Genomic DNA, 24,919 nt, shown 5'->3' with positions numbered 1-24,919 from the left:
CGGCGCGGCGCGGCTCAGGCGTCGGAGCGGGCGGCCGCGGGCGCCGCCGCCTCCTCCTCCATGGCTGTTTACCCGGCTGCATTGTGGGAGTTTGACCTCCGCCGCCGCCAACCGCCGCCTCAGCTTGCGCCGCCGCCGCCGCCGCGCACGCCATGGGAGCCGTGACTGACGGTGAGGCCCGCTCGCCGCCACCCCGGCCCTCTGCGCCGAGCCCCTCGGCCTCCCCGGCCTTCCCCGAGCCCCCCGGCCTCTTCCGGGAGCCCCTCGGCCTCCGCGATCAGACCCCCTCGGAGAGCCGGCCTTTCCCGGCCGCTTCCCCACCCACCCCCCCAAGTCCTTCGGGCCTCTCCCCGGGCCCCTGCTGCCCCTGGGACTCCCGGCCGGAGTCCGCCCCGGGCCTGGGGGACGGTGTGCTGGGAGGATGGTCGCGGGGCTGGGAGCACACGTGGGGGGGGGGGGGGCGGCGGCCGGGAACGGTGGCAGGGTGCGTGGGCGGGTGGTACCAGGAAGGGGTACAGGCGGTCGGCGGATGTGGTGAGGGAGCGCTTGGTGCGAATATGGGGTCCGAGCAGTGGCGAAGGGGAGGGAATGGTGGAGACCCTGCCGTCCGGGGTCCGGAGGGCCTCGGAGGGGCTGGAGAGTGAGGACACGCGGTTTCGGGCCAAGCACGGACAAAGAGACACGTTCCAGGGCGGTTCTAGGGGTGTCAGCGTACAGAGGGTGACACCTGCAGGGGTCTTCTGGACAGGTGGCGGGGGGGGGGGGGGGGGGGGGCAGAGAGTGGGGCGGATGGCAGCGATGCCCGAGAACTAGCCCTGGATTGCAACTAGGGACAATTATCTAAAAAGGATAGATGTCGACAGAGTATGCGGAGGACAATCTAAGAGTGGGCTTGGGGGATTTAGGAGGAGCCAGTGCGGGGATAGGGTAGATCAAGACAATAAAAGATGTGTTTGTGTGTGTTTATGTGTTGGGTACGGTGGTCTGTGGGCAGGAATGGGGAGAGGGTTGGCAGGCAGAGGCTGGGTTTGTGCAAAGTGGTGAGGACAGTGTAGGGAAGGTGGGCCCTGGTGAGGAGAGACCCAGGGGGTGGTCTGTGGACTGAACAGAAATAAAACAAGAGGGCCACCGTGGGGAAGGTGGACAGGCCTGATGGGCCGCTGGAGGGAGAACCTAAGGACGAAGGAAGTCCTTTACCATGTGGGAAGGGAATGTCTAGGGCTGCTGGATGTATCTGCAGAGATGGTGACCAGTAAGGGTAGATGCCTGTGGACAGGCCACTCGTGAAAAGTTGTGGGTCCACAGGATCCCCACATGAAAGGGCCAGCAATGGGAAGAAGAGTAATAAGCGGGCATTTGCAGTAAGTAGTGAAGTGGGAGGCTTACTTACAGGTCCAGGAGCTTCATGGGAAATTTTATCTTTGCTTCATTCTGGTTTTATTTACCCCATCTGGGCTAGGCCTTGGAATTACAGTCCAGAACCAACAGGCAAGACTGCTTCCCCCTCTCAGGTTGCACTCTGGTGGAAAGACGCCTTGGATAATTAGTTTTAAGGGTGGCACATGTTTCCACAGGGGAAGTACAAGGTTGGGAACTATAGCAGCATGTAGCAGAGATGGCTTATCCATTCTCGAAGATTAGCCTCCGTGAGACAGTTACTTTTAATCCCATTTTTAAAATATTTATTTTTTTTAATTTTTTTTTAAATTTTTTTTTTCAACATTTTTTATTTATTTTTGGGACAGAGAGAGACAGAGCATGAACGGGGGAGGGGCAGAGAGAGAGGGAGACACAGAATCGGAAACAGGCTCCAGGCTCCGAGCCATCAGCCCAGAGCCCGACGCGGGGCTCGAACTCACGGACCGCGAGATCGTGACCTGGCTGAAGTCGGACGCTTAACCGACTGTGCCACCCAGGCGCCCCAAAAATATTTATTTATTTTTGAGAGAGTGCAAGCTGGGGAGGGGTAGAGAGAGGGGGGACAGAGGATCCTAATCAGGCTCTGTGCCAACGGGCTGACAAGCAGTGAGCCCGATGTGGGGCTTGAACTCGAGAAGCCACCTTAGTTACATTTTTGAAAAATAAATAGTTGTGGTTGGACTCGTGTTCCAGGTGGGAACCACCTATGCAAAAGCCCCAAAGTGTTGGAAGAACTCAAAGATGACCAATGCTGGCTAGAATTTACAAAGTTGCGGTGCCCCTGGGTGGCTCAGTCTGTTGAGCTTCCAACCTCGGCTCAGGTCATGATCTCACAGATTGTGAGTTTGAGCCCCGAGTTGGGCTCTGTGCGGACAGCTCAGCGCCTGGAGCCTGCTTCAGATTCTGTGTCTCCCTCTCTCTCTCTGCCCCTCGCCTGCTCACACCCTCTCTATTTCTCAAAAATGAATACTAAAAATTAAAAAAAAAAAAAGTCATAGCCAGAGATTTCTAAGGGCAATGGGAAACAATTTAACATTGGTGTGGTATGATCAGATTTGCATTAAAAAAAAAAAGCCACCACCCCACTCTACTATGTGAAGAATGATGAGGGGAAGCGAGGAGTTAGGTTCTAACATTTGTATAGTATTCATCACGCGTCAAGGAGTGTTCTAATCATTAACTCCACTTTACAGATGAAACTGGGACACAAGGAGGTTAAGTAACTTGCCCAAGTTTGCACAGTTAGTAAGTTATAGAGCCTGAGCTCAGAGCCAGGCAGTCTGACTGCAGAGTTTTTGTCCCTCACTACTGTGCATCCAGTCTCTCAGCTACTGCTACACTAGTCCTAGTAAGAGATAACAGGAGCTCAGACAATACAGAGAAGTAGAATAAGATAGAATGCCAGGACTGATTGAGTGGATGTAAGGGGAAGAACTGAGTATTAATCCAGGCTGCTGATTTGAGTGAGTATGTGCTAAATGTACTACTTCTCTATTTATTGAGGTAGGGTCAACATGGAAGATGGGAAGGGAAGATGAGTTCTAGAAACAGTAGTAACTTCAGTCAAATGCCCCACCCCCCACATATCCTTAGAGGCCACAGGAATCCCTACTTCGTCACTTAAAAGCTGTCTGACCTTGTGTAGGCCACCTCTTTGGGCCTCAGTTTTATTCTTTATAAATGGGGATAATAATAAAATCTACCTCATAAGGGTTGTTTAGAGGTTTAAATGCAATAAAAGATGTAAAGTGCTTTGCACTGAGTCCAACATATAGAAATGTTCAGCAAGTACTATTAAATGTAAGAATTGGTTTTCTCGTGTCTTCTCCATTTTCCTTTGATGAGGGCTGTGTCTTCTTTATCTCTGTATTTGCACAGATTGCCCTTTCCAGCCTGGTAACTGTCATTTATTCTTCAAGACCCACCTCAAATATTCACCTCTTCTCTTTTTAGAACCAGTTGATCTTTCACCTGTTAACCATATTATTTTATGACTGTTGCTGTTGTAGCCCTCAGTACTTAATTTACTTAAATGATACATTGTAGAAAATATTTAAGGCAGTTCATAATATGAAAACATGAAAAATGGATGAGAAAATGGCAAAACAGAGCACTGAAAGTAAGGAAGACTAGAGGAATTAGAAGTGTATGATCTTCAAAATGCAAGAGGTAAAATCTGGTACACTAATTAAGACAGCTGGAAGTGACTCTCTACTAGTTCATAGCAAGAGGCAGAACCTGGTCCACTGTGTGATCACTGTGAGATCACTCTGTGATCTCGTGTACATGAGAGAAGGCAACATTAGATACACAGGATAAGCAGTTCTTTGTGATTTAAACACTAGAGAAAAAGTTGATCTGTAGAGTCTCCATAAAGACAAGGCAGTATCCTATCTGTAACCTTTTATCGGCACTGATGATCACAGGGCTGTTACTTAGCACATCCCTGACTAGGTCAAAGAAGGCTAACTCACAATTTAGAAAGCATCCAAAAGCCAATAGGCCGTGTGGTTTAGGTGAATACTTCTACTGGTCTGCCTTAATTCAGACCAAGGTGTTTTTTTGCTTTTGTTTTTTTGGAGGGTTTTTTGTGTTTTTTTGTGTGTGTTGTTTTTTTTGCTAATTTGTTTTAAGAATACTTAGATCATAGAAGAAAGGATGAAATATAACTTTTTCAGGCAATATGGACACTGAACTATAGATACTGTAAACATGGTTTTCCTCAAATGGGCTTTTGGCAAAAATCAAGCAGAAGTGAGGAGTGGGTATGATAGGTCAACATACCTTCTAGTCCCAATTCGGGGTGCTGTCTATAGCAGTAAACTACCAAGGAAGACCTGGCTTCTGCTTGAGGCACAGAAGCAATAGCATAAAAATCGAATAAGTAAGATCATTTCTGAGAAAGAACATAACGAAGTTCTGAAATAACTTCTGAAAAAGAACCGGATGGAATATGAAAGAATAATGGGGGAGGCCTGCCAACAGTCAGGTATGATCTCTCTGAAAAGTAACCTTTAGAGTAAGGCCTGAAGGGGTCAACCCTGTGAAGAGCCCAGGAAAGTATACAAGACAGGCTACAACTAGCGCAAAGGCCTGAGGCGAAAATAAGCTCTGTGCCCTTTAGAGAAGATAAGGAATAAGGTTAAGGAGTAAGATAAGGGCTAGTATCCAGGTGGGCCAGGAGGGATGTGCTAGAAAAGGAGGTCAGAGAAGTAAACAGGAGCTCGCCAAGAGCCTTGGAGATTGGATTGTCTTCTGTTGATACTTAGATATGATTGGATGATTTTAAGCAGAAAAATTAGTGATCCCATACTTCTTTTTTGTTGTTGTTGTTACATTTATTTATTCTGAGAGAGAGGGAGAGAGAATCCCAATTAGGCTCTGCGCTGTCAGCACAGAGCCTAATGCAGGGCTCAATCTCAGGAACCATGAGATCATTGACCTGAGCCGAAATCAAGAGTCGATACCCAACTGACTAAGCCACCCAGGCACCCCTCCCACACTTCTTTTGGATCATTCGGGGCTCCTGTGTATAGAATGAATTCTAGGATGGTAAGAATCAAAGCAGGGAGGCCAACAAGAAGTATTCCAAGAGTCGAGGTGATTTTGGATTAGGATGATGGCAGCAAAGAAGATGGAGGAGTGACCTGGATAGCTCAGTCATCCTGAAAAATTATGTCTCTGGAGCCTAAAGGACAGCTAATGCCCTCTTACAGATTTGCGGTGCCTGGCAAGGTGCCGTGCCCTCATGTAATCCTCACGTACGGATTTGCCTATCCAGTTGGACTGGGAACTCTTGGAGAAGAAGCTCTTTATTCCCTGTCCCCTGTACAAGGACACTGGTTACTTTGAGAAAGTGCCCTCCTCAGAGGGAAGTGGAGAGACCGTGTATTTGTTATCTATGGACACTGAACTATAGATGTCATCACCAACACTACCATTTTATTGATGGAAAAATAGAGGTCCCGGGAAGTTAGTGACTTACTGTCACATAGCTAGTTCTTGGCAAAGCCATTCTCTTTCCTCCCCCTGTTGCTACCCAGTATTTTGGCGAACTGCAAAAATAGTTTAAATGGTGTCACTGTTAATTTAAACTATATTCACAGTTTGTATTTTGTGTGTGTGAATTTAAAGGGTGTTAAACAGTGTTAGTACCCTGATAGAATCATTTCAAAAGCACTTCTTACAGTACAGAGAACATTAGGTATATATATCTATGTGCCAAAGCACATATGGGAGATGGGAAAGGGGTGGCAGGGAGCCGGGCTATGGCTCTATGTTCCATAAAATAGAGCTTTTTTGTTTTGATGGTAGTGTTTTTAATTGAGATGAATTGACTACATAATATTAGTTTCAGATGTACAACATCGTTTGGTATTTGAATGCACTACAAAGTGATTGCCTTGATAAACCTAGTTACCATTCATCACCATACAATTGACCCCCTTCCCTCATTTCACCTATCCTGCAATAACCCATTCCCTCTGATAACCACTAATCTCTTCTCTGTATGGGTTTGTTTGTTTTTTATTGTTTTTTCAGTTGTGTTTTAGGTGCCACATGTAAGTGAAATCGTATAGTATTTGTCTTTCTCTGTCTGACTTGTTTCATTTAGCATAATGCCCTCAGGGTCTATCCATGTTTTTGTAAGTGACAAGATTTCCTTTTTTATGGCTGAGTGGTATTCTACTGTATATATGTCTTTGTTTTTTTAATTAGAAAGTATAATGCTTGAATACATGCTTTTTACAACTTGAAATAATGGTTTTAAAAAAATTTTTTTAACGTTTATTTATTTTTGAGACAGAGAAAGACAGAGCATGAATGGGGGAGGGTCAGAGAGAGAGGGAGACACAGAATCTGAAAGAGGCTCCAGGCTCTGAGCTATCAGCACAGAGCCCGACGTGGGCTCGAACTCACGGACCGCGAGATCGTGACCTGAGCTGAAGTTGGACGCTTAACCGACTGAGCCACCCAGGCGCCCCGAAATAATGGTTTTTAACATGCCTGTGAACAATATGCAGAACAGTGTGCAGCTGTACTGTCACTTTCTAATAATGTGATTGTGTATATTTTCCTGTGACTGCAGAGGCAACACTACTCCTGGGTAAAAAGAAGATAGTAATACACACTTTATAGGGTGTCTTCAAGAGTGAGGCGTGATAATACACGTAAAGCACTTCGAAATTGAAGGACAAATTTATGGTCCAAACTAGGATACTTTTCAGAGTGAAAGGAACAAACAAGAATGTATGGTCATCAAATAGGATCTTATAAATGCTGTACAAGTGCCCGCTGCTATTATTCCTATTTCAATTGCAGATCAATGACTCCATTCGTGGTCACTGTTTGTTGACTGTTTGTTGGCGAGTTTGGCCACTTTGTTCCTTCAGCTGTGATCCCAGCACAGGGCTTAACAGTGCAACTATAAAATAATGTTTCTTTAGTTAAGATAACATGGTTTCTCAAAGCAAGATTGGAGTTTCAATCTTGACTTTATTAGCACCTTTCTCTAAACGTCTCAGTAAATCTAGAGATAAACAAAGGACCTCAACACTATTATTTTTGCTTTATTAAAATTTTTTTAAATTTAATTTTGGTTTAAGTAATTTACTTTGGCATCAGCAATGTATTTAGACTAGCTCTAAGTATCTCACAAGAGATCAATATTTACATGGAAAAAGCAAACCGTCATATTTACTGTTCTTTCCACTGCCTTTTTGTGACTTCTTGATATTGTTGGCCTTCAAAATTGTTTTAGTGATTTTAAGCTTCTTGAAAGGAGGGGCTACGTGTTATTTTACCATAAGTAATCTAAAACAATGAGACACACATAATTCAGCCTAATAACCCATAAGCAGGGGTGATCCAGTGATAAATCTAACAGCAGTCTGCGTGCACACTGGTTTTGCACGGCCCTAGTTTCTTTTGTTATTCGTCAAATTTTCCTTTTTTCCTTTGGTTTCCTTTTGTTATTGGTCAAAAGTTTCCTTTTTTCTTGTTAACACATGATAGATTTATTAAAGGACATAGAATAGAATTTTTAATGCAGAAGAAATGAAGAAAAATACCTCAAAATGACCAATAAACTCACTCTCCAGATAACCACTGTTGGTATTTTTAAAAAGAAAAGTAGTGCATGTCTGACAATTCGAGAAAAAAGCATCAAGTGACAAGTGAAAACCCTCCCCCTACTTCACCTTCCGTGGCTAATCCCTCTTCCCAGAGGTAATTATTAGAAACTGTTTTTGTGTGTGTGCGTGCACCTTTTCAGAATGATTTTTAAGTGCCTGTAAAGGGTAAAAAGCACTTTCTCTAGTGCCAAACTTCTGAGTTTGGGTCTCAGCTCTACTCCTTATTTCCGGTGACATTTAATCTGAGCAACTTTCAGTTCCTTCACGGTTAAAATAGGGGTAGTAATATCTACTTTATAGGGCTATCGCGCAGATTCAACGTGTTTATATGTGAAAAACACATAGCATATTGCAAACATTATATATATGTTAGTCGTAGGCCACTATGTATGTATACTTTAAAATTTTATGCAAACATTTACAAACTCTCCTGTGTTACACTTTTTTTTTTCCAAGTAGGCTCTATGCCCAGTGTGGAGCTGAACACAGGGCTTGAACTCATGACCCTGAGAACAAGAGTTGGATGCTTAACCAACTGAGCCACCAGGCACACCTGTGCTATATACTTCTATAATTGTTACATCTTAGAACTCTTTCTACTACATCTTGGAGCTCTTTCTACCTCATTATTTTGTATCAATTGTGTAGTATTCTGCTATATTTTTAAAATTAATTCTCTGCCAAGCACTTAATTATTTCCAGTTGTTTTCTCTTACAAGTAGTGTCTAATAGAGATACTTGTATAGATGTCTTCACACACCTGTGGGAATAATTTCTAGAAGTCAGGTCAAAGAATATACGTATTTTAATTTTGATACATATTGCTACATTGCTGTAGTAGCCTGCTATTTCAAGTTCATTTTGTCTCAAAGTGTTAAATAAAATTTATCCCTCTGGTTTTCAGTTTGGATCCACCAGTTTCTTGGTTTGGAACACCAAGAAAAATTCAGTGGTGCATTTCTGTGCTAACAGAATTCTTTGCCATTAGAAAGGAAATGCTAATCTTCATTGGGAGGTCACAGAATTGCTATTTCCTAAAAGCAGGTGAGGTTGCTTTTAAGCAATCTTATAGGTTGCTATAAGGTCTAGCAGTTTAGGGAGGCACACTTGAGAGTAGCTTAGCCCTAGGAGGAAGTTACATTCACCGTGAGGCCCTTGACACTGGTTGTGAAGCCTTGACCTGTCCCTAAAGAAGTGTTTTGAAAGTTGGCCCACGATTACCTTCAATTTTCCTATTATCTTCCATTGTTTTCCTTTTCCTATTTTGAATATTTGCCCCAAGGTGTTATGAAACCTTGTTTTGTAATCAGGGTTTTAATAACAATGATGAATTTTGAAAAGAATGTTAGTCTGGGTCTATGAGAGATTGTCCTTTCCGGGATAAAATGAGAGCACAGCTAAAATGGCCGTGTCAACTGACCCGAGGCTTGGAGGAGGGGAGTTGGTCTCATGACTGTAAAGCAGTCATTTCTTCCTGCCTCTCTGTTTATAGAAAATGGGGTATTAAAAATCTAACCCCTTGCAAGGGCTTTTTGAGGATTATTTGGTGTTTTAAGTGATTACATATTTCTTTAGGTAGTAAATAGGTCAGTATATAAGACAGAAAGGGGTCCAAAATGCATCCCAATTTTGCGAGTAAATATTTGCTTGTCGGCATACATGTGTCATAACTGATTTTAAAGTGATTTTGGATGGCAGACTGTGGGTATAATTGTGGCACAACATATAACTGAATCCAGTAGGAAATCTTCCTATAATCCTAAAGTCAGGCAGAAAACCACCATCTCAGGACAAATGTTAGGTATTTGGGGTTAGAAGCTCTTTCCAGATGGCACTGGTCCTCATAGTCAGTAAAGAAAGCAATCATGACAACTAAGGAATAATATTGATAGCATGGTTAAAATAGTTTTCTAAGCCATGCCTACTGTTTTTATAGGGTGGGCCAAGGCCTGTCCAAATTATTAATATTAGCATTTAAGTTACTTAATAGTTTCGAGCATGATGATAATTTTTGAAGTCAATGTATGTAGTAAACAAAGCATATTTTAGGTGTGTTCAGTCTAGCGCTAATTGATGAGGCATCATTAAAAATAACAATGCTCATGCCATTTGTGTTGGGAACCATCAGCAGCCCATCTTTATATTTAAAAAGAAAAAGCTGTTTTCAAACTGACACCGTACCCTTTTATTTTATTGCTGTTGGAGCTGTGCTCTATATTATTTACGTTATTTCAGGAATTTTTATCCCCAGAGAATTTTCTAGGCAACAACTGTCTATGCAGTTTACGCTAGAAATACTGTGACCTTGCAATATGAAGCTTGAGATAGAAGCAAATTTGGGAGAAATCCTAACCGGTTAAAACTCTGTATGCGTAAGTGCCTAATATATACCTGTGTAGTTGTATAGATGTATCTACAGATATACCTTCCACGATGTTTACTCACTTTTCAAGATTTTTAGGATGGTACAAGTTGTGGATTAAATTTAACATAAGCAGGGACACCTGGCTGGGTCAGTCAGTAGAGCAAGTGACTCTTGATCTCAGGGCTGAGTTTGAGCCCCACATTGCCTATAGAGATTGCTTAAAAATAAAATGTTTAAAAAAATTTAACATATGGGATGCCTGGGTGGTTCAGTCGTTTAAGCTTCCAGCTCTTGATTTTGGTTCAGGTCATGATCCCAGGGTCGTGGGAACAAGCACAAGCTCTGTGTCAGGCTCTATGCTGAGCATGAAGCCTGCTTAAGATTCTCTCTCTCTCTCTCTCTCTCTCTCTCTCTCTCTGCCCCTTTCCCATGCTCGCAATCTCTCTCTCTCTCTCTTTCTCTTTGTCTCCCTCTGCCCCTCTCCTCCACTCAATCTCTCTCTCTCTAAAGTAAAAAAAAATGAAAAATAAGTGAGCATTAAAAAAAAGTAAACATATAAGTAACTTTCTTTTTCTCTTTTTCTTGCTTTCCCACCATGAAAAGGCATGTGCTCCTTTGTGTAATTTCATTTCTGTGAAGTTTCACAGCAGCATTCCTTCACAGTGGAGATGCTATTCCCATTTTACAGAAGAAGTTTTATTCCCATTTTATCGATGAAGTTGAAATTTGGTGCCACACACACAAAGCAAACACTGTATGTTTGGTCCCAGTTTTTGACTTTGGCCCAGGGGTTTGGCTTTGAAGGAAGAGACTGAATTGGGAGAAGGGCCCGGAACTGCCTTGACAGGGAGTCCCCAGTGGTACCAGAATTGGTCTGACCATACTCCTACTCAGGCCACCTTGGCATTTTGAGAGAGACAGACAGACAGAGGTTCCCAAGCAGGCTCCACACTGACAGCAGAGAGCCCCATACAGGGCTTGAACTCACCAACTATGAGGTCATAATCTGAGCTGAAGTCAGCTGCTTAACCAACTGAGCCGCCCAGGAGCCCCAGGACCTGTGATTCTAATCTCTAATTTTCATGCCATTTTACCTCCAACTGCCTGTGCCTTGGTAGCCTCCTAATAGCTTCCCTGCCTTTGGCTTTTCCCAGATGCAGTCCATTTTGTACATTGTCCTCAGCTTAATCTTCCTAGAAAGTCCTGCTCCTGAATCTTTAGCAGTTCCCAGGTGCCCACCAGCAAGGTCCAAGTCTGCTGGTTTGGCATTCACTGGTGGAGACGCCCACATTCTGACCTCTAACTGCCTTTCTGTCCTTGGGTCCCAAGATTTGTGCAGCCTCCCTGATGTTCTCACGTGTACACATTTTACATCCAGTCTCTGATTCCCCACCTCTGCTGGAGCTCACAGGTTTCTCCCTGCCTGTGGTGGGGGCAGGGAAAGGACTTTAGCTTGCTTTCTTTTTTCTTTTTTTTTCTTTTTTTTTTCCTTTTTAAAAATTCGTTTATTTGTTTATTTAAAGATTTTATTTTTTTAAGTAATACCTACACCCAACATGGGGCTTGAACTCACGACCCAGAGACTGAGCCAGCCAGGTGCCCCCTTTGTTTTTGTTTCTGTTTTCCAACAGCTTTATTGAGGTATAATTTTGTACAAAGAACTGCATATTTTATGTGTACAATTCACTGCATCTGGACATATGCAAACAGCTGTGATACCATCACCATAATCATAGCTTTCTTTTTCAAACAGCAGCTAACAGATTTTGAGGGCTCATATGGCTCAAAAGTCAAATAATATAGAAAGATATTTCCCCATCTTCCAGCCTGTTCTCTATTCCACGTACCCTGCCCGTCTCCCTTGGTAACCCCTTCTATTAGTTTCTTTTTTTTTTTTTTAACGTTTATTTATTTTTGAGACAGAGAGAGACAGAGCATGAACAGGGGAGGGGCAGAAAGAGAGGGAGACACAGAATCTGAAACAGGCTCCAGGCTCTGAGCTGTCAGCACAGAGCCCGACGTGGGGCTCGAACTCACGGACCGTGAGATCATGACCTGAGCCGAAGTCGGATGCTTAACCGACCGAGCCACCCAGGCGCCCCCCTTCTATTAGTTTCTTATATATCATTCTAGGGTATCTGTATGGATACGTTTCCCCCCATTTATATGTGAAAGGAAACATGCCATACATACTGCCTCACTTTGCTCTTTATCAAGTTATCTTAACTGAGCTCTGTGTATTAGTACATAGACATTTCCTCATTCTTTGTTTTTCTTTGGCTTCATAGTATTCCATCATATCCTTATTCCAAAGTTTATCTAGTCCCCTGTTGATGGGCATATGTCATACTGCATATGTGCAAGTTTATCTAGGATCCTTGGGCCAAAGGCATATGTCATTTGAAGTTTAGGTAGATATTGTTAAAATACCTCTTAGCTTTCTTGGTTGGTAATTTTTAAGTATGAAGAGAGCAGCCCAAATTCCACTTTCCCTAACTCCCCCCAAGCCAAAGGGAGCTGTCCTCCTAATCTCCTCTATTATGGGTCTTCGGCACTTATTTAACATTCCCAGCCTCCTCTGTATTTGTGTTCATATACATGTTATGTCTCCACCTAGAGCAAAAGAGCTCAGTTCTTTATCTCACATCCTTAGAATTCCTGGTACCGTGTGAACACATCTGCTCATTGATCGAGAATTCTTGTCTTTTGTACAAGAAGAGAAATCTCGGCTTTGGACCTGAAAATAAAGATGGTTGCCTGCTGATCCTTGTTAGTATCTTATTGAAACAAAGCTCTTCAGAGGGCAGGTGGTCTGGGGCAGGCACCACAAAGCCAATGTAAAAAATATTTATTGAGCATCAGAAGTGTAAAGACACAGTGTGAGAGGTTGAGGAGGAAGCCATGAATAAGACAGGAACCTCATGAACCTTTGCCCCAAGTTTATTTGGCCTGTACAGTGTTCAAAACATTTTTCAGAAATTTTTATAATTGTAAAATTTTATAATTTTATAATTATAATATATTATTATATTATGTATATAATATATATATTGCATATATAAAGGTACCCAGATCTTAAATATGCAGCTGGAATGATCACAAAACGTGCTTGAAACATTTGTAGTTAGTCACCAAACTTTAAAAAGCTCTTGAAAAGCCATCTGTGGTAATAGTTTCCCCGCTTTGGGTGGGTACTCATTCCCCAATTTTCCTATATCCTATTCCCTGAATGCATTTATATTTGAAATCCCTGGGCCTCAATAAAGTAGGATGCCCCAGTATCTGGGAGGAAGATGGGGTTTGTTGGGGGGGTTGGAAGAGCACAGATAAGAAAACAAGAAATTGATGGGGCATCTGGGTATCTCAGCCAGTTAGGTGTCTGCCTCTTGACTTCTGCTCAGGTCATGATCTCACAGTTCGTGGGGTCGAGCCTCACGTAAGGCTCCTGGATGACGTCACGGAGCCTGCTTGGGATTCTCTCTCTTCCCTCTCTCTCTGCCCCTCCCCAACTGGTATGTGCTTGCTGTCTCTCTTTCTGTCTCTCTGTCTCTCTCTCTCTCTCTCAAAATAAATAAACTTAAGGAAAGAAAAGAAAAGAAAGAAAACAAATTGACCAAAAGAAAGGAAAGGAATGGAACAGCATCAAACATCAGAATATGCACCCTCTGGAGCAGGTGCTCCCGTGTCCAGTGCCCAGTGTAGAAATTACTTTAACTTTTAACAAAGTTAGAGGATGTTTGCAATAAAAAATAAAATCAACTCATTTTCTGCATTTTAATCTCTTCAAGGACTGTTTTGTCTGAGGCTCCTCAAATAACATTGTTGGTGGTCAAAAACTGAAAGCATTAGTTTGTATTTTAAAGTGTAACATTAAAATACCTGATGAATCGATAACTTGAGCTGCCTGTCAAAGCCATGACTCCGAGAACAAAACCCAATTCTAAAAGTGTTTATCTGATGTTGTCACAGAATAGATTTAAAAACTGCAGCCACCTGCCTTCTAAAGTTTATCTCCGTTGCACCTGCGCTCACAAATACTTCTGCCCACACACAGGAACTATTGTTCAAAGATTTTGCTGTTGATTCATCATGCAGGCTCTCCAGGAATTATTCACACTTTAAAATTTATTTAAAAAAAATAATGCATGCACATGATGAAAAACAAACACAATTCTGCAAAATAATACAGAAAATTCAATTTTTTTTCTCATCTTTGTAGTCCGTTTCACCAGAAGAAAGCACTATTACCACTTTCCTGTGTTCCTTCCAAAGATATTCTTTGAATGCACAAACACATACATGTGCGATGTGCACACATATGCACATATACAAAGCCTCCCCCTTTTCCACACAGATAACAGCTAACTGTATGCTTCTCTTCACCTGTTTTGTTTTCATTTCACTTCATGTATCAAAGGAGATTTTTGGGCATCAGTATGTACATCCACGTTATTCTTTTGGCTGCATAATACATTGTATGAACGTTTCATAATTTAACCAGTCTCTTACTGGTAAATGTTTAGCTTTGCAATCTTTCTACTATGAGCAATGCTAAGAACATCCCTTTACATTTATCTCTGTGCGTGGGTGCACAGTTATCTATGGGATGTTATCTATGGGATGAATTCCTAGAATTGGAGTTACGGGGTCAAAAAGGTAGGTGCATCTTAGTTTTGTTTTATTTTTTTAACATTTATTTATTTATTTTAAGAGAGATAAGTGGGGAGAGAAAGAGATCAAGTGGGGGAGGGGCAGGCAGAGAGAGAGAGAGATTGAGAGAGAGAGAGAGAGAGAGAGAGAGAATCCCAAGCAGGCTCTACCCTGTAAGCTCAGAGCCTGATGTGGGGCTCAGTCTCATGTACCGTGATATCATGACCTGAGCTGAAATTGAGTCAGGCGCTTAACCAACTGAGCCACCCAGGTGCCCGGGATGTATGTTTTAAACACCGTTTGTTGTCGCCCATTTGCCCCACAAAGAGGGTGCCACTGTACCTTCCATCAGTGTATGTAAGTGCACTTTCTCAGGATCCTTGCCAACCCTTTTTATCGGGTATTTTGATCTTCGCAAATCTGGTAGATGAAAATTTATGTTTCATTGGGTTTCAACCTGCCTTTCTCTTGTCACGATCCAGGATTACTTTGTCCAGCAAGAACACTAGCTCCGGGCTGCTGGACAGGCCAACAAGAGCCCCACTTAGAGCTCCTCGTCATTACCTGCCCTGCTCTTCTGTTTTATCTTTTTTCTTCTCCTTGGAGCAAAAGTGAGACAGCCTAGCTTTAAAAAAAAAAAAAAAAATCTTCATGGGGAAAGAAACATTGCAGACATAATGACTAAATGACACTTATTTTTTTTTGATAAACCCATTCTCTTTTCTCTGACCCACCTCTCTTTGCCCAGTCTGCCACTACCTCTTTCAAACCTTTTCTTTCTGTACCTTCTGCCTCTACCTCACACTAGTCAGAGATAGGAACACCTCAGCCCTCTGTGTGGACAGGTTTTTCCCAAAAAAAGCTCTCCAAGAACTCTGGGCTTATTTCTTTGATGGTCCCCGGAAACGATTTCTGCTTAGCAACTCAACAAGAGCAGATCCATTAGCGCAGGCTGTAACCTGGCCCCTTAGTACACTGCCTGGCACACAATAGACAATAACTGTCTTGACAGAGACATAAAAATAACACACGTAAATTGCAGTAAAACCTACATAACAAAAGTTGCCGTCTTAACCACCTTTAAGTACACAGTTTAGAGGCGTGAAGTACACTCACATCTCAGTGGTTTTCTTTTGGATGAATGCATAAATAGTGGTATCAGTTACTTGTTTCTGAAAGTCAACAAGAGTCAGACCATCATTTTAATTCATGTTCTTCTTTCCTCCAGACGAAGTCATACGGAAGCGCCTCCTAATTGATGGAGACGGCGCTGGAGATGATCGGAGAATCAATCTGCTAGTGAAGAGTTTCATTAAATGGTGCAACTCTGGGTCCCAGGAAGAGGGGTATTTATTTCATCTCACTTTTGTTTCTACACCAGTGGGCTGATAAGAGTTTAAACCCTGTATACAGCCTATCAATATTTCAGATTTTCACTCACCTTCAGTGTCCAGTGGAGGCAATTTTGGGTTAATCAGCTATAGATTTTTCTGGTCTTTCTTTCTATTCAGAGGCCTGCTTTATGTTTATTAAAATGTGCAGAAGGTATGGTGGTAAGAAAGGAGAATTAAATTTTGGCTCACTAATTTGGTCAATTTTAGCAGGTAAGTTAGACAAAATATCTAAATGAAATTGTCTTTGTTTTATTTTTTTTTAAAGTAAGCTGTAGGCCCAACATGGGGCTTGAACACATGACCCCAAGATCACGAGTCACCTGTGCTACCAACTGAGCCATCCAGGCACCTCAATTTTCTCTTTTTTTAATAAGCTAATAGATAGTTGTTGCAAGGGTTTATACATATTTAATAATTTTTCTTGCATTAGAAAAATTTCCCTCATTTGAATTAACTTTTCACATAGATCTTTGTAAAGAGTGAAAAAAATTGTGAAAATAAAATTGGGAGCATAAAAAAACATCTTACTGAAAACATTTTAAAATGTATTTTAAACAAAATTCAAACAAGTAGTTGTTTGAATTTAGCTTATAGTGATAAGAACAGTGGTCTCATCTTTGCACGTGTAACTAAAGCAGTTTATAAATTCAAGTACATCACATCTGGAGAAAGAAAACATAAGGGAAAGATATTTTAAATTATTTTATAATTTTTTTAATTTTTTAAAAATTATTTTAAATAAAGCAAAGGATTCTCTTAGAACTTGATAGGATTTAATTACCAAATCTTGGCCTGTACTATAATGGCTCAACTTTGGTATTTCACAAAAACCTTTATTCTGTTTTTTCTTTTTCGCTAGATACAGCCAGTACCAACGTATGCTGAGCACGCTGTCCCAATGTGAATTTTCAATGGGGAAAACTTTGCTGGTATATGATATGAATCTCAGAGAAATGGAAAATTATGAAAAAATTTACAAAGAAATAGGTAAAGAAACTTAAAGCAATTAATGTTTCCATGTAATTTTAATTTTTATGACCCAAAGGAGACAATATCTGCTAACATTTTTCTTTGGTTTGTGGTAAAATAATAACAATGTTAATAGAATATAGTAAATGTTAGCTACAAAAATGTATTCTGATATGATACAATACTTAGGGTTACAGCTGTTTTTTAAACCACCAGCATCTATTTTATTAACAATGGAACTTAATTTAAAAACACATTTTAGGGGCGCCTGGGTGGCTCAGTCGGTTGGGTGTCCGACTTCAGCTCAGGTCACGATCTCGCAGTCCGTGAGTTCGAGCCCTGCGTCGGGCTCTGGGCTGACGGCTCAGAGCCTGGAGCCTGCTTCCGATTCTGTGTCTCCCTCTGTCTCTGCCCCTCCCCAGTTCATGCTCTGTCTCTCTCTGTCCCAAGAATAAATAAAACAAAACAAAAAAAAAAAATTAAAAAAAAAAACACATTTTAAAATTAAAAATGGATGGAGATTATACATGTTGTTACAACTGTCTTTAAAAAAAACCTTTTCATATAGAATGTAGCATTGCAGGAGCACATGAAAAAATTGCTGAGTGCAAAAAGCAAATTCTTCAAGCAAAGCGAATACGAAAAAATCGCCAAGGTAAGGGTTTTGTGGAATTTAGTGAGCAAATGCTTTATTACTGAGTACTATTTTCATGCAGTTTTTAATGTTGTGTGGTACAATCTTCAGTAAGAATCAACCTGAATTATTAAAAAGAATTAGGAGCTAAACTTAATTCTTTAAAGCTATGTTATTCCTTAAAATAGTGGAGAAGGAAGGCTGTGCTGGAAAAAAAATATTTTTTTGTTTTTTTTTTTTGTTTGTTTGTTTGCTGGATGGTATTGATTATCCAAATATTTCTTAAGTATTCATTTTTTCTTTTTACTCTTCAGACCCCTTTGCCTAAATGTTACAGTTAATCAGCAAAGGCAATTCAGACAAATACACTAGACCTCAGGTTTTGTTTGTTATTTGTTTCACGGAACTCCTTGCGAGATAAAAGAATTTAAGCTCAGTGAGTTTTTATTAAGTACAAAGCAAGCAAACATTTGCAAGCTGCCTAAATATCTAATAAGAGGAAGAGTAAAGTTTAGTTTTGCCCTGATTTCTTTTGTTTTTTAATCAGGGTTTGTCCTCATTGCAGTCCATAAAAACTAGTCCAAAATAATTTTTAATGGCTGGGGCATTGCTTCTCCTATAATGTAAACGGAAAGAAAGAAAGATAAAAAATATAATGCATAATCACAATTGTAACCTATATACAAAAAACTAGAAGGAAATAGAAAATGTAAACGGTTATTATTTTGGGGCTGTGGGGTTTTATGACTTAGGGTTTTTTGTTTTTGTTTTTTTTCACTGATGACGTATTACTTTGTAATCTAAAAAAATTTTATTAGAAGTCACACTTTTGGGGCATCTGGGTGGCTCAGTCAGTTAAGTATCCAGCTTTGCCTCAGGTCATGATCTCACAGTTTGTGAGTTGTAACCCTGTGTCGTGCTCTGTGCTGACAGCTCAGAACCTGGAGCCTGCTTTGGATTTTCTGTCTCCGTCTCTCTCTGCCCCTCCCCTGCTTGTACTCTATTTCTGTCTCTGTCTCTGTCTCTGTCTCTCTGTCTCAAAAATAAATATTAAAAATTTTTTTCTTTTTAAATAAAGAAATAAAAGTCACACTTTTATTGGGGCATCTGGATGGCACAGTCAGTTAAGCATGTGACTTTGGCTCAGGTCATGATCTCACAGCTTGTGAGTTCAAGTCCCATGTTGGGCTCTTTGCTGACAGCTCAGAGCCTGGAGCCTGCTTCTGATTCTGTGTCTCCCTCTCTCTCTGCCCCTCCCCGACTCTCTCTCTCTTTCAAAAATAAACATTAAAAAAACTTTTTAAGTCACACTTTTATTGAATTAATATGCTGATTTTCAAAACAATGAATTTTACATTTTAATGAACCAATTAAGATGCTTAATTCCTTATTTTAAAAAAATTGTTTTTTGAATTCGTTCTAAAATGCATATGGTCAAGTTCAGTGGCCAATTTACAGCAATGTATTTAATAATTAATACCAATTCTAAAATAATTTAAAAATGTTTTACAGTGCTTTTTCTGGATTAGCTGAGGCTTTTAAATGAATGCTGCCATTCATCATTTCATAAGAAAGGCCAACAGGAAATAACAAGGAAACCTGAAAGTCTCAGTGGAACAGAAACAAGGAATTTTATCAGTTCTGAATTTTAAATCATTTCTAAGTTTCTGAAATCTTTACCTTTAGAATGAGAATGAGATGTGTAATTTGCCCTTGTTAAGATCCAAAATTAATGATAGGATATATTTACCTAGCTGATCTTTTCTTTGCTGGGCAAATAGGTAGTAAGATCCTCATCAGAATCAGTCTGCTTAATGATCAATAGTGGCTTAAGTTCACTTATACTCTGCTGGCTTCTTATATCCTACCTAGGGATAGGTAAATGGAAAAACAGATTGGGAGCAAAAGTCCTTGTTTAAAATTGTTTTGAAATAGGGGTACCTGAGTGGCTCAGTTGATTAAACGTCCGACTCCAACTCAGGTCATGATCTCACAGTTCGTGTGTTTGAGTCCTGCATAGGGCTCTATGCTGATAGCTCAGAGCCTGGAGCCTGCTTTGAATTCTGTGTTTCCCTCTCTCTCTGCCCCTCCCCTGCTCTCTTGCTCTCTCTCTCTCTCTCTCTCTCTCTGTCTCTCGAAAACAAATAAACATTAAAAAAGAATAAAAAAGTTTTGAAATAATGGATTATAGTTATAGGCCAACCAAGTGACATTGGCAATACTCTTTCCATCCTTAAGTTTTTTTTATTTCTTTATGCACTCAGAAAGTGATTAGGAGAGATCTGTCATGTTATACATTTTGTTTTCATATCCAGGTTCAAAAAAACCTTAATTTGATAAACATTTTTATATCTTTCAGAATATGATGCTTTGGCAAAAGTGATCCAGCATCATCCAGACAGACATGAGACACTAAAGTAAGTTTAGAGTTTACTTTGAAAGGAACTAATCTTTATACATAAATGTTCACATACTAGCCTATGTTTTCCATTTTTATGGGAGTACAAAGTATGTTTCAGAAGGAGGGGTCACATCTTCCCAAAAACATATTCTAATGCTGCTTGATTAAATTTTTTCCTTCCTCCAATCTAACTGCCTCTAGGTCTAAAATAAATGCATATAGGGGCACCTGGGTGGCTCATTTGGTTCAGCATCCAACTCTTGGTTTCGGCTCAGGTCATGATCTTGTGGTTTGTGAGTTCGAGCCCCACATCTGGCTCTGCACTGATAGTGTGGAGTCTGCTTGGGATTCTCTGTCCCTCTCACTCTCAAAAATAAATAAACTTAAAAAAATAAGTTCATATAATATACATCACACTAAAATGGATAAATAAAATATGGTGTACTCATATAGTAGAATACTAAATGAGGAGTGTAAAACAAATTAGATATATACTTTTTTTTAGATATACACTTTAAAAATTTTTTTTAAATGCTTTTATTTATTTTTGAGACAGAGAGAGACAGAGCATGAGCAGGGGACGGGCAGAGAGAGAGGGAGACACAGAATCCAAAGCAGGCTCCAGGCTCTGAGCTGTCAGCACAGAGCCTGACTTGGGGCTCGAACTCACAGACTGTGGGATCATGACCTGAGCTGAAGTCGGACGTTTAACTGACTGAGCCACCCAGGCGCCTCTTCTACACTTTTTAAGCTCAGATTTCAAAACACAATCAGTGAAAAGAAAAACAGAAGACATACAATGAATTTTAAATTATTCCTGATCTTCTGTAATACTTGCAGAATAGTAACCATTTATAAAGTTAACCTCCCCCTATTATCTACGAATACTGTATATAATTTAGAGGGACAAATAAAGATATGGATTGGAATGATACAGTGATTGCCTGACTGGGGAGTAGAGGAAGATAAAAGGCCTGAGATAGAGGACAGGCAATAAGGTTCTAGTATCTCAAGTTAATCTGCAGTGTTTTAGTTCTTTTACCAAGAAAAAGAGAAGAAGAAAGACTTATTTTGTCAAATAAGAATGACAAAACATTAAAAGTTGTCAAATCTTGGGGGTATGATATCCTATTATCTGTGTCTTCTTAGATTTTAAAAATTATCTAGAAATTTGATTTTAATGAAATTAGTGCACATTTAGAAGTTAAGAAATCATCCCTCGCTTCAAAGTTTCATAATGGAGTCTAAGAACTTCTTATCCTTTAAAAAATTTTTTTAAATACTCTTTAGTAATTAAAAATTTAGGCATTAATTGTGAATTCTGTTTCCCCAATTAGCAAAATGTAACACTGTTTTATTATTTTCAGGGAACTAGAGTCTCTGGGAAAAGAACTGGAGCATCTTTCACATATTAAAGAAAGTGTGGAAGATAAGGTATTTGCACACGTATTTTAGCCTCTGTGATATGTGTATGTTCATAGATCGGTGTGCATTAACTCTTTTCTCATGAACACAGCTGGAACTGAGACGGAAACAGTTTCACGTTCTACTTAGTACCATCCACGAACTTCAGCAAACGCTGGAAAGTAAGTAGAAGTCACAGAATGAATGTTTATTTATTTTTTTTGTGTGTTTATTTTTGAGATAGAGAGAGACAGAGCATGAACGGGGGAGGGGCAGAGAGAGAGGGAGACACAGAACCGGAAGCAGGCTCCAGGCTCTGAGCTGTCAGCACAGAGCCCGACGTGGGGCTCGAACTCACAGACCTCAGTGAGATCGTGACCTGAGCTGAAGTCGGACGCTTAACCGACTGAGCCACCCAGGCGCCCCAACGGAATGAATGTTTATAAGGACTTTTAAGTGATCCAGGGGTGTGCCCTCTAAAATATACGTCTTCTTGACAGAGCATACCTGCAGTTTCAGAGTAGGAGTATAGCTGGATGATGCCAGAAGGCATTCATGTAGTTCAACTTTCCGTATATATGCAGAAAAGCCTGAAGATGTAACAATATATGATTTAAATACATAACCAGTGTTTCATATAAAGAGAAATTCAAAGGTGATAGATTTGGAATTCTTCTTGGTTTATTATAGTTTATTGCTATAAAGTAATGCTGTGAAGTAATTCAGGACCCAGGCAGGCAATGGTGAGGAGGTGAAGTAATTAGCACATAAGCACATTTGCATAGTCAGTGAATGGAACGTACTTTCAGGAACTGGAGACTTGCTCTTTGTATTGATTATAGCAAATTGGAAATTTCTATGCTGTCTGATTTCCTGATCATTTTCAAGAAAAGCCTAGGGGCACCTGGGTGGCTCAGTTGGTTGAGCATCCCACTCTTGATTTTGGATTGAGCCCTGCGTCAGGCTCTGCACTGATAGAGTGGGAGGGAACCTGCTTGGGATTCTTTCTCCCTCTCTCTTTCTGCCCTTCCCTCTGCTCACACACTTCCTCTCTCTCTCTCAAAATAAATAAATAAATTTAAAAAAAAAAAAAAAGAAAAGAAAAGAAAAGCCTAAAACCTAGATTTTTAAAAAAATGTATTCTCTCACATACATTTTAAACTTTTTTTTTTACATTTTTTAAACATTAATTCATTGTTGAGACACAGAGCGTGAGCATGGGAGGGGCAGAGAGAAGGGGAGACACAGAATCCGAAGCAGGCTCCAGGCTCCAAGCTGTCAACACAGAGCCTGACACGAGGCTCAAACCCAAGAGCAGTTCAATCATGACCTGAGCAAAGACAGATGCTTAACTGACTGAGCCACCCAGGTGCCCCTCTCTCACATACATTTTAAAAAATGTATTCTAGTGGCGCCTGGGTGGCTCAGTCAGTTAAGCGTCCGACTTCGGCTCAGGTTATGATCTCACAGTTCGTGGGTTCGAGCCCCGCGTCGGGGTCTGTGCTGACAGCTCGGAGCCTGGAGCCTGCTTCAGATTCTGTGTCTCCCTCTCTCTCCCCCTCCCTAGCGCATGCTCTCTCTTTCTCTCTCTCAAAAATGAATAAGCATTAAAAAAAATTTTTTTAATGTACTCTGTCACATAAATTTTACATTTTGATTACGCTCATAAACACCAACAGCCAAAACAGCATTTTTAAAACCAAACACTGTGTGGGTCAATTGCAGTCATAGACTGCCATTTTGCCATCTTTTTAGATATATCAGCTAATAAAGGATAAAAATGTTGTCATGTATTCGCTAAATATATAACTTAGGGAAATTTGACTGCAGTTTTATGGTTCTTTCTCAACTACAGATGATGAAAAGCTCTCCGAAGTAGAAGAAGCTCAAGAAACCAGCATGGAAACAGACTCCAAGCCATAGACAGGCTAATGGTTCACCATTCCCAAGAATATGGAAGTAACAACATGCTCACTGTGTTTGGAACTTGTTGTACTCTTGAGATTTAAAGTTGTGACAGTGAACTACTTTGCTTTTAAATGTTAATGCCCAGTTCATTCTGATTTCTTTACACAAAGGAAAAAGACTTTAGTATCAATTTGTTTGTATTGAAATGCCTTTTTTATTCTTGAAAGGTAGGAAGCAACATCCCAAAATGTTTCATAGAATGTTTTCAAGCCAGATATGTTTTGCGCTCAGTAGTGTTGTAGGTAGTTTTTAACTGGTAACACTGGCTTATAAACTAAGTTGAAAGTTGTGAGAAAGCGGCATTTCCAGGATGTGGGTGAGAAAATGAGTCAATCTGGAAATTGTTACCACTTTTGAAAATGGAGTTCATGAATAGGCTTCAAGAGGGCTGCAAATTTGTGAAATTATGTTCAAAATAGGGGTAGCGTATGCTCATTTGGGGAGAAGTTGCATGATACTAACAATCGGTGGTGTAAGAGGTAATTATAAGATGAAAGTAAATCAACATGCATTGCTTTCTAGATCTCTCTCCTCAACACTTGAGCAATGTGGTTATAAAATGTTTTGTTAATATGTTTTCTCCTACTGTTTCATTATGTAGGGGTCATTTTCAGCAGAAAAAAAAAATTGATAAAGAAAAAGTTGTCTCAGAAAAACAGTCTGTTAAGATGGTCTTGCGTAAAGGATTTCATCATCTTAAAAATTAAGCTAAGGCTGAATCATTTGTAATTTTCGTAAGTATGGAATTTAATGCTCAGTACTTGTTAGGTTCCATCCTTACCATTTATTTTAGTTCGGAAACATGACAGTTCGCATGAATCATACTTTAAACAATGTTAAATTTTTGTAATCTTAAGAATTCTTATCTTTAAATATGAAAGGTTAAAATTAGCTCAGTAGTAGTCATATTAAAAGTGTCATAATACCTTTAACTGGCTTCCTCTAATTTCATCTTGCAAATCATGGGAGAAATTTCTTTGTGGACCTCCTATGCCCTGATCAATGTTTCTGTTTTCCAATATTAGGAAGAATTATGAAGCAAAAACTTGCTTACGTTGACTAAGAATTAAAAATCAGTTTTTCAAAAAAGAATTTTTTTGAAGGACTGTTGGGCAGAATATTCTAAGAAATGTTCTTCTCCCCAGTTGATTAATTCACTAGAGAGATTTATTCAGGATTATGTACCAAAAGATAAGAATTCCCATAAAGATAAGTTCTGTGCAATCAGGGACAGAATCAGAAGCAGCAGCGGGTACATGGGAAACATACATTTTTCAGTTTATACTTCCTCATGGTTCTCTTGGATATCCTCTGGAACTGCTTCGAAGACTGAAGAATTTCATCCCCTAGAAACTCACACTGTTGAAGCTCCGCATGTCTTTGGGCCAATAACTTCATGGATTTATCTGTCACTGTTTCTATGAGGTCATCCACCTATGACAGATACAAAGAAATGTAGCCGCGTGTTGGAAAACCTTGTAGAAACCAAAGGGGCGGTTGTTTTTCCTGAGAGACAAGTTCAGGACTTGGTGGACGTTTTGTAAATCCCAAAGTATTATTCTAATTCAAGTCATGGCAAAC

At 40.3% G+C, this 24,919-nt stretch overlaps 1 protein-coding gene across 2 annotated transcripts; it reads left to right on the top strand.

The window, feature by feature from the left end:
• Positions 1–33: 33 nt before the first annotated feature.
• On the top strand, positions 34–24,270 carry THOC7 (THO complex subunit 7). Of its 2 annotated transcripts, XM_053897612.1 has the most exons (8): positions 38–171; positions 15,797–15,914; positions 16,822–16,949; positions 17,500–17,586; positions 19,925–19,982; positions 21,334–21,400; positions 21,483–21,552; positions 23,226–24,270. In XM_053897612.1, exons 1-8 carry the CDS (start codon positions 153–155, stop codon positions 23,291–23,293), a joined length of 615 nt encoding a protein of 204 aa, XP_053753587.1. In that variant the 5' UTR covers positions 38–152; the 3' UTR covers positions 23,294–24,270. The 2 variants fall into 2 exon arrangements, with proteins under 2 accessions (XP_053753588.1, XP_053753587.1); XM_053897613.1 differs by lacking the exon at positions 17,500–17,586 and having other exon boundaries at positions 34–171.
• Positions 24,271–24,919: the final 649 nt, after the last annotated feature.

Source organism: Panthera pardus, unplaced genomic scaffold (genome assembly GCF_024362965.1).
Source record: "Panthera pardus isolate Hobbes unplaced genomic scaffold, ASM2436296v1 HiC_scaffold_8, whole genome shotgun sequence".
NCBI classification, from domain to species: domain Eukaryota; kingdom Metazoa; phylum Chordata; class Mammalia; order Carnivora; family Felidae; genus Panthera; species Panthera pardus.
Note: the sequence above shows the minus strand (reverse complement) of the source record. Positions and strands in the feature narration are given on the sequence as shown.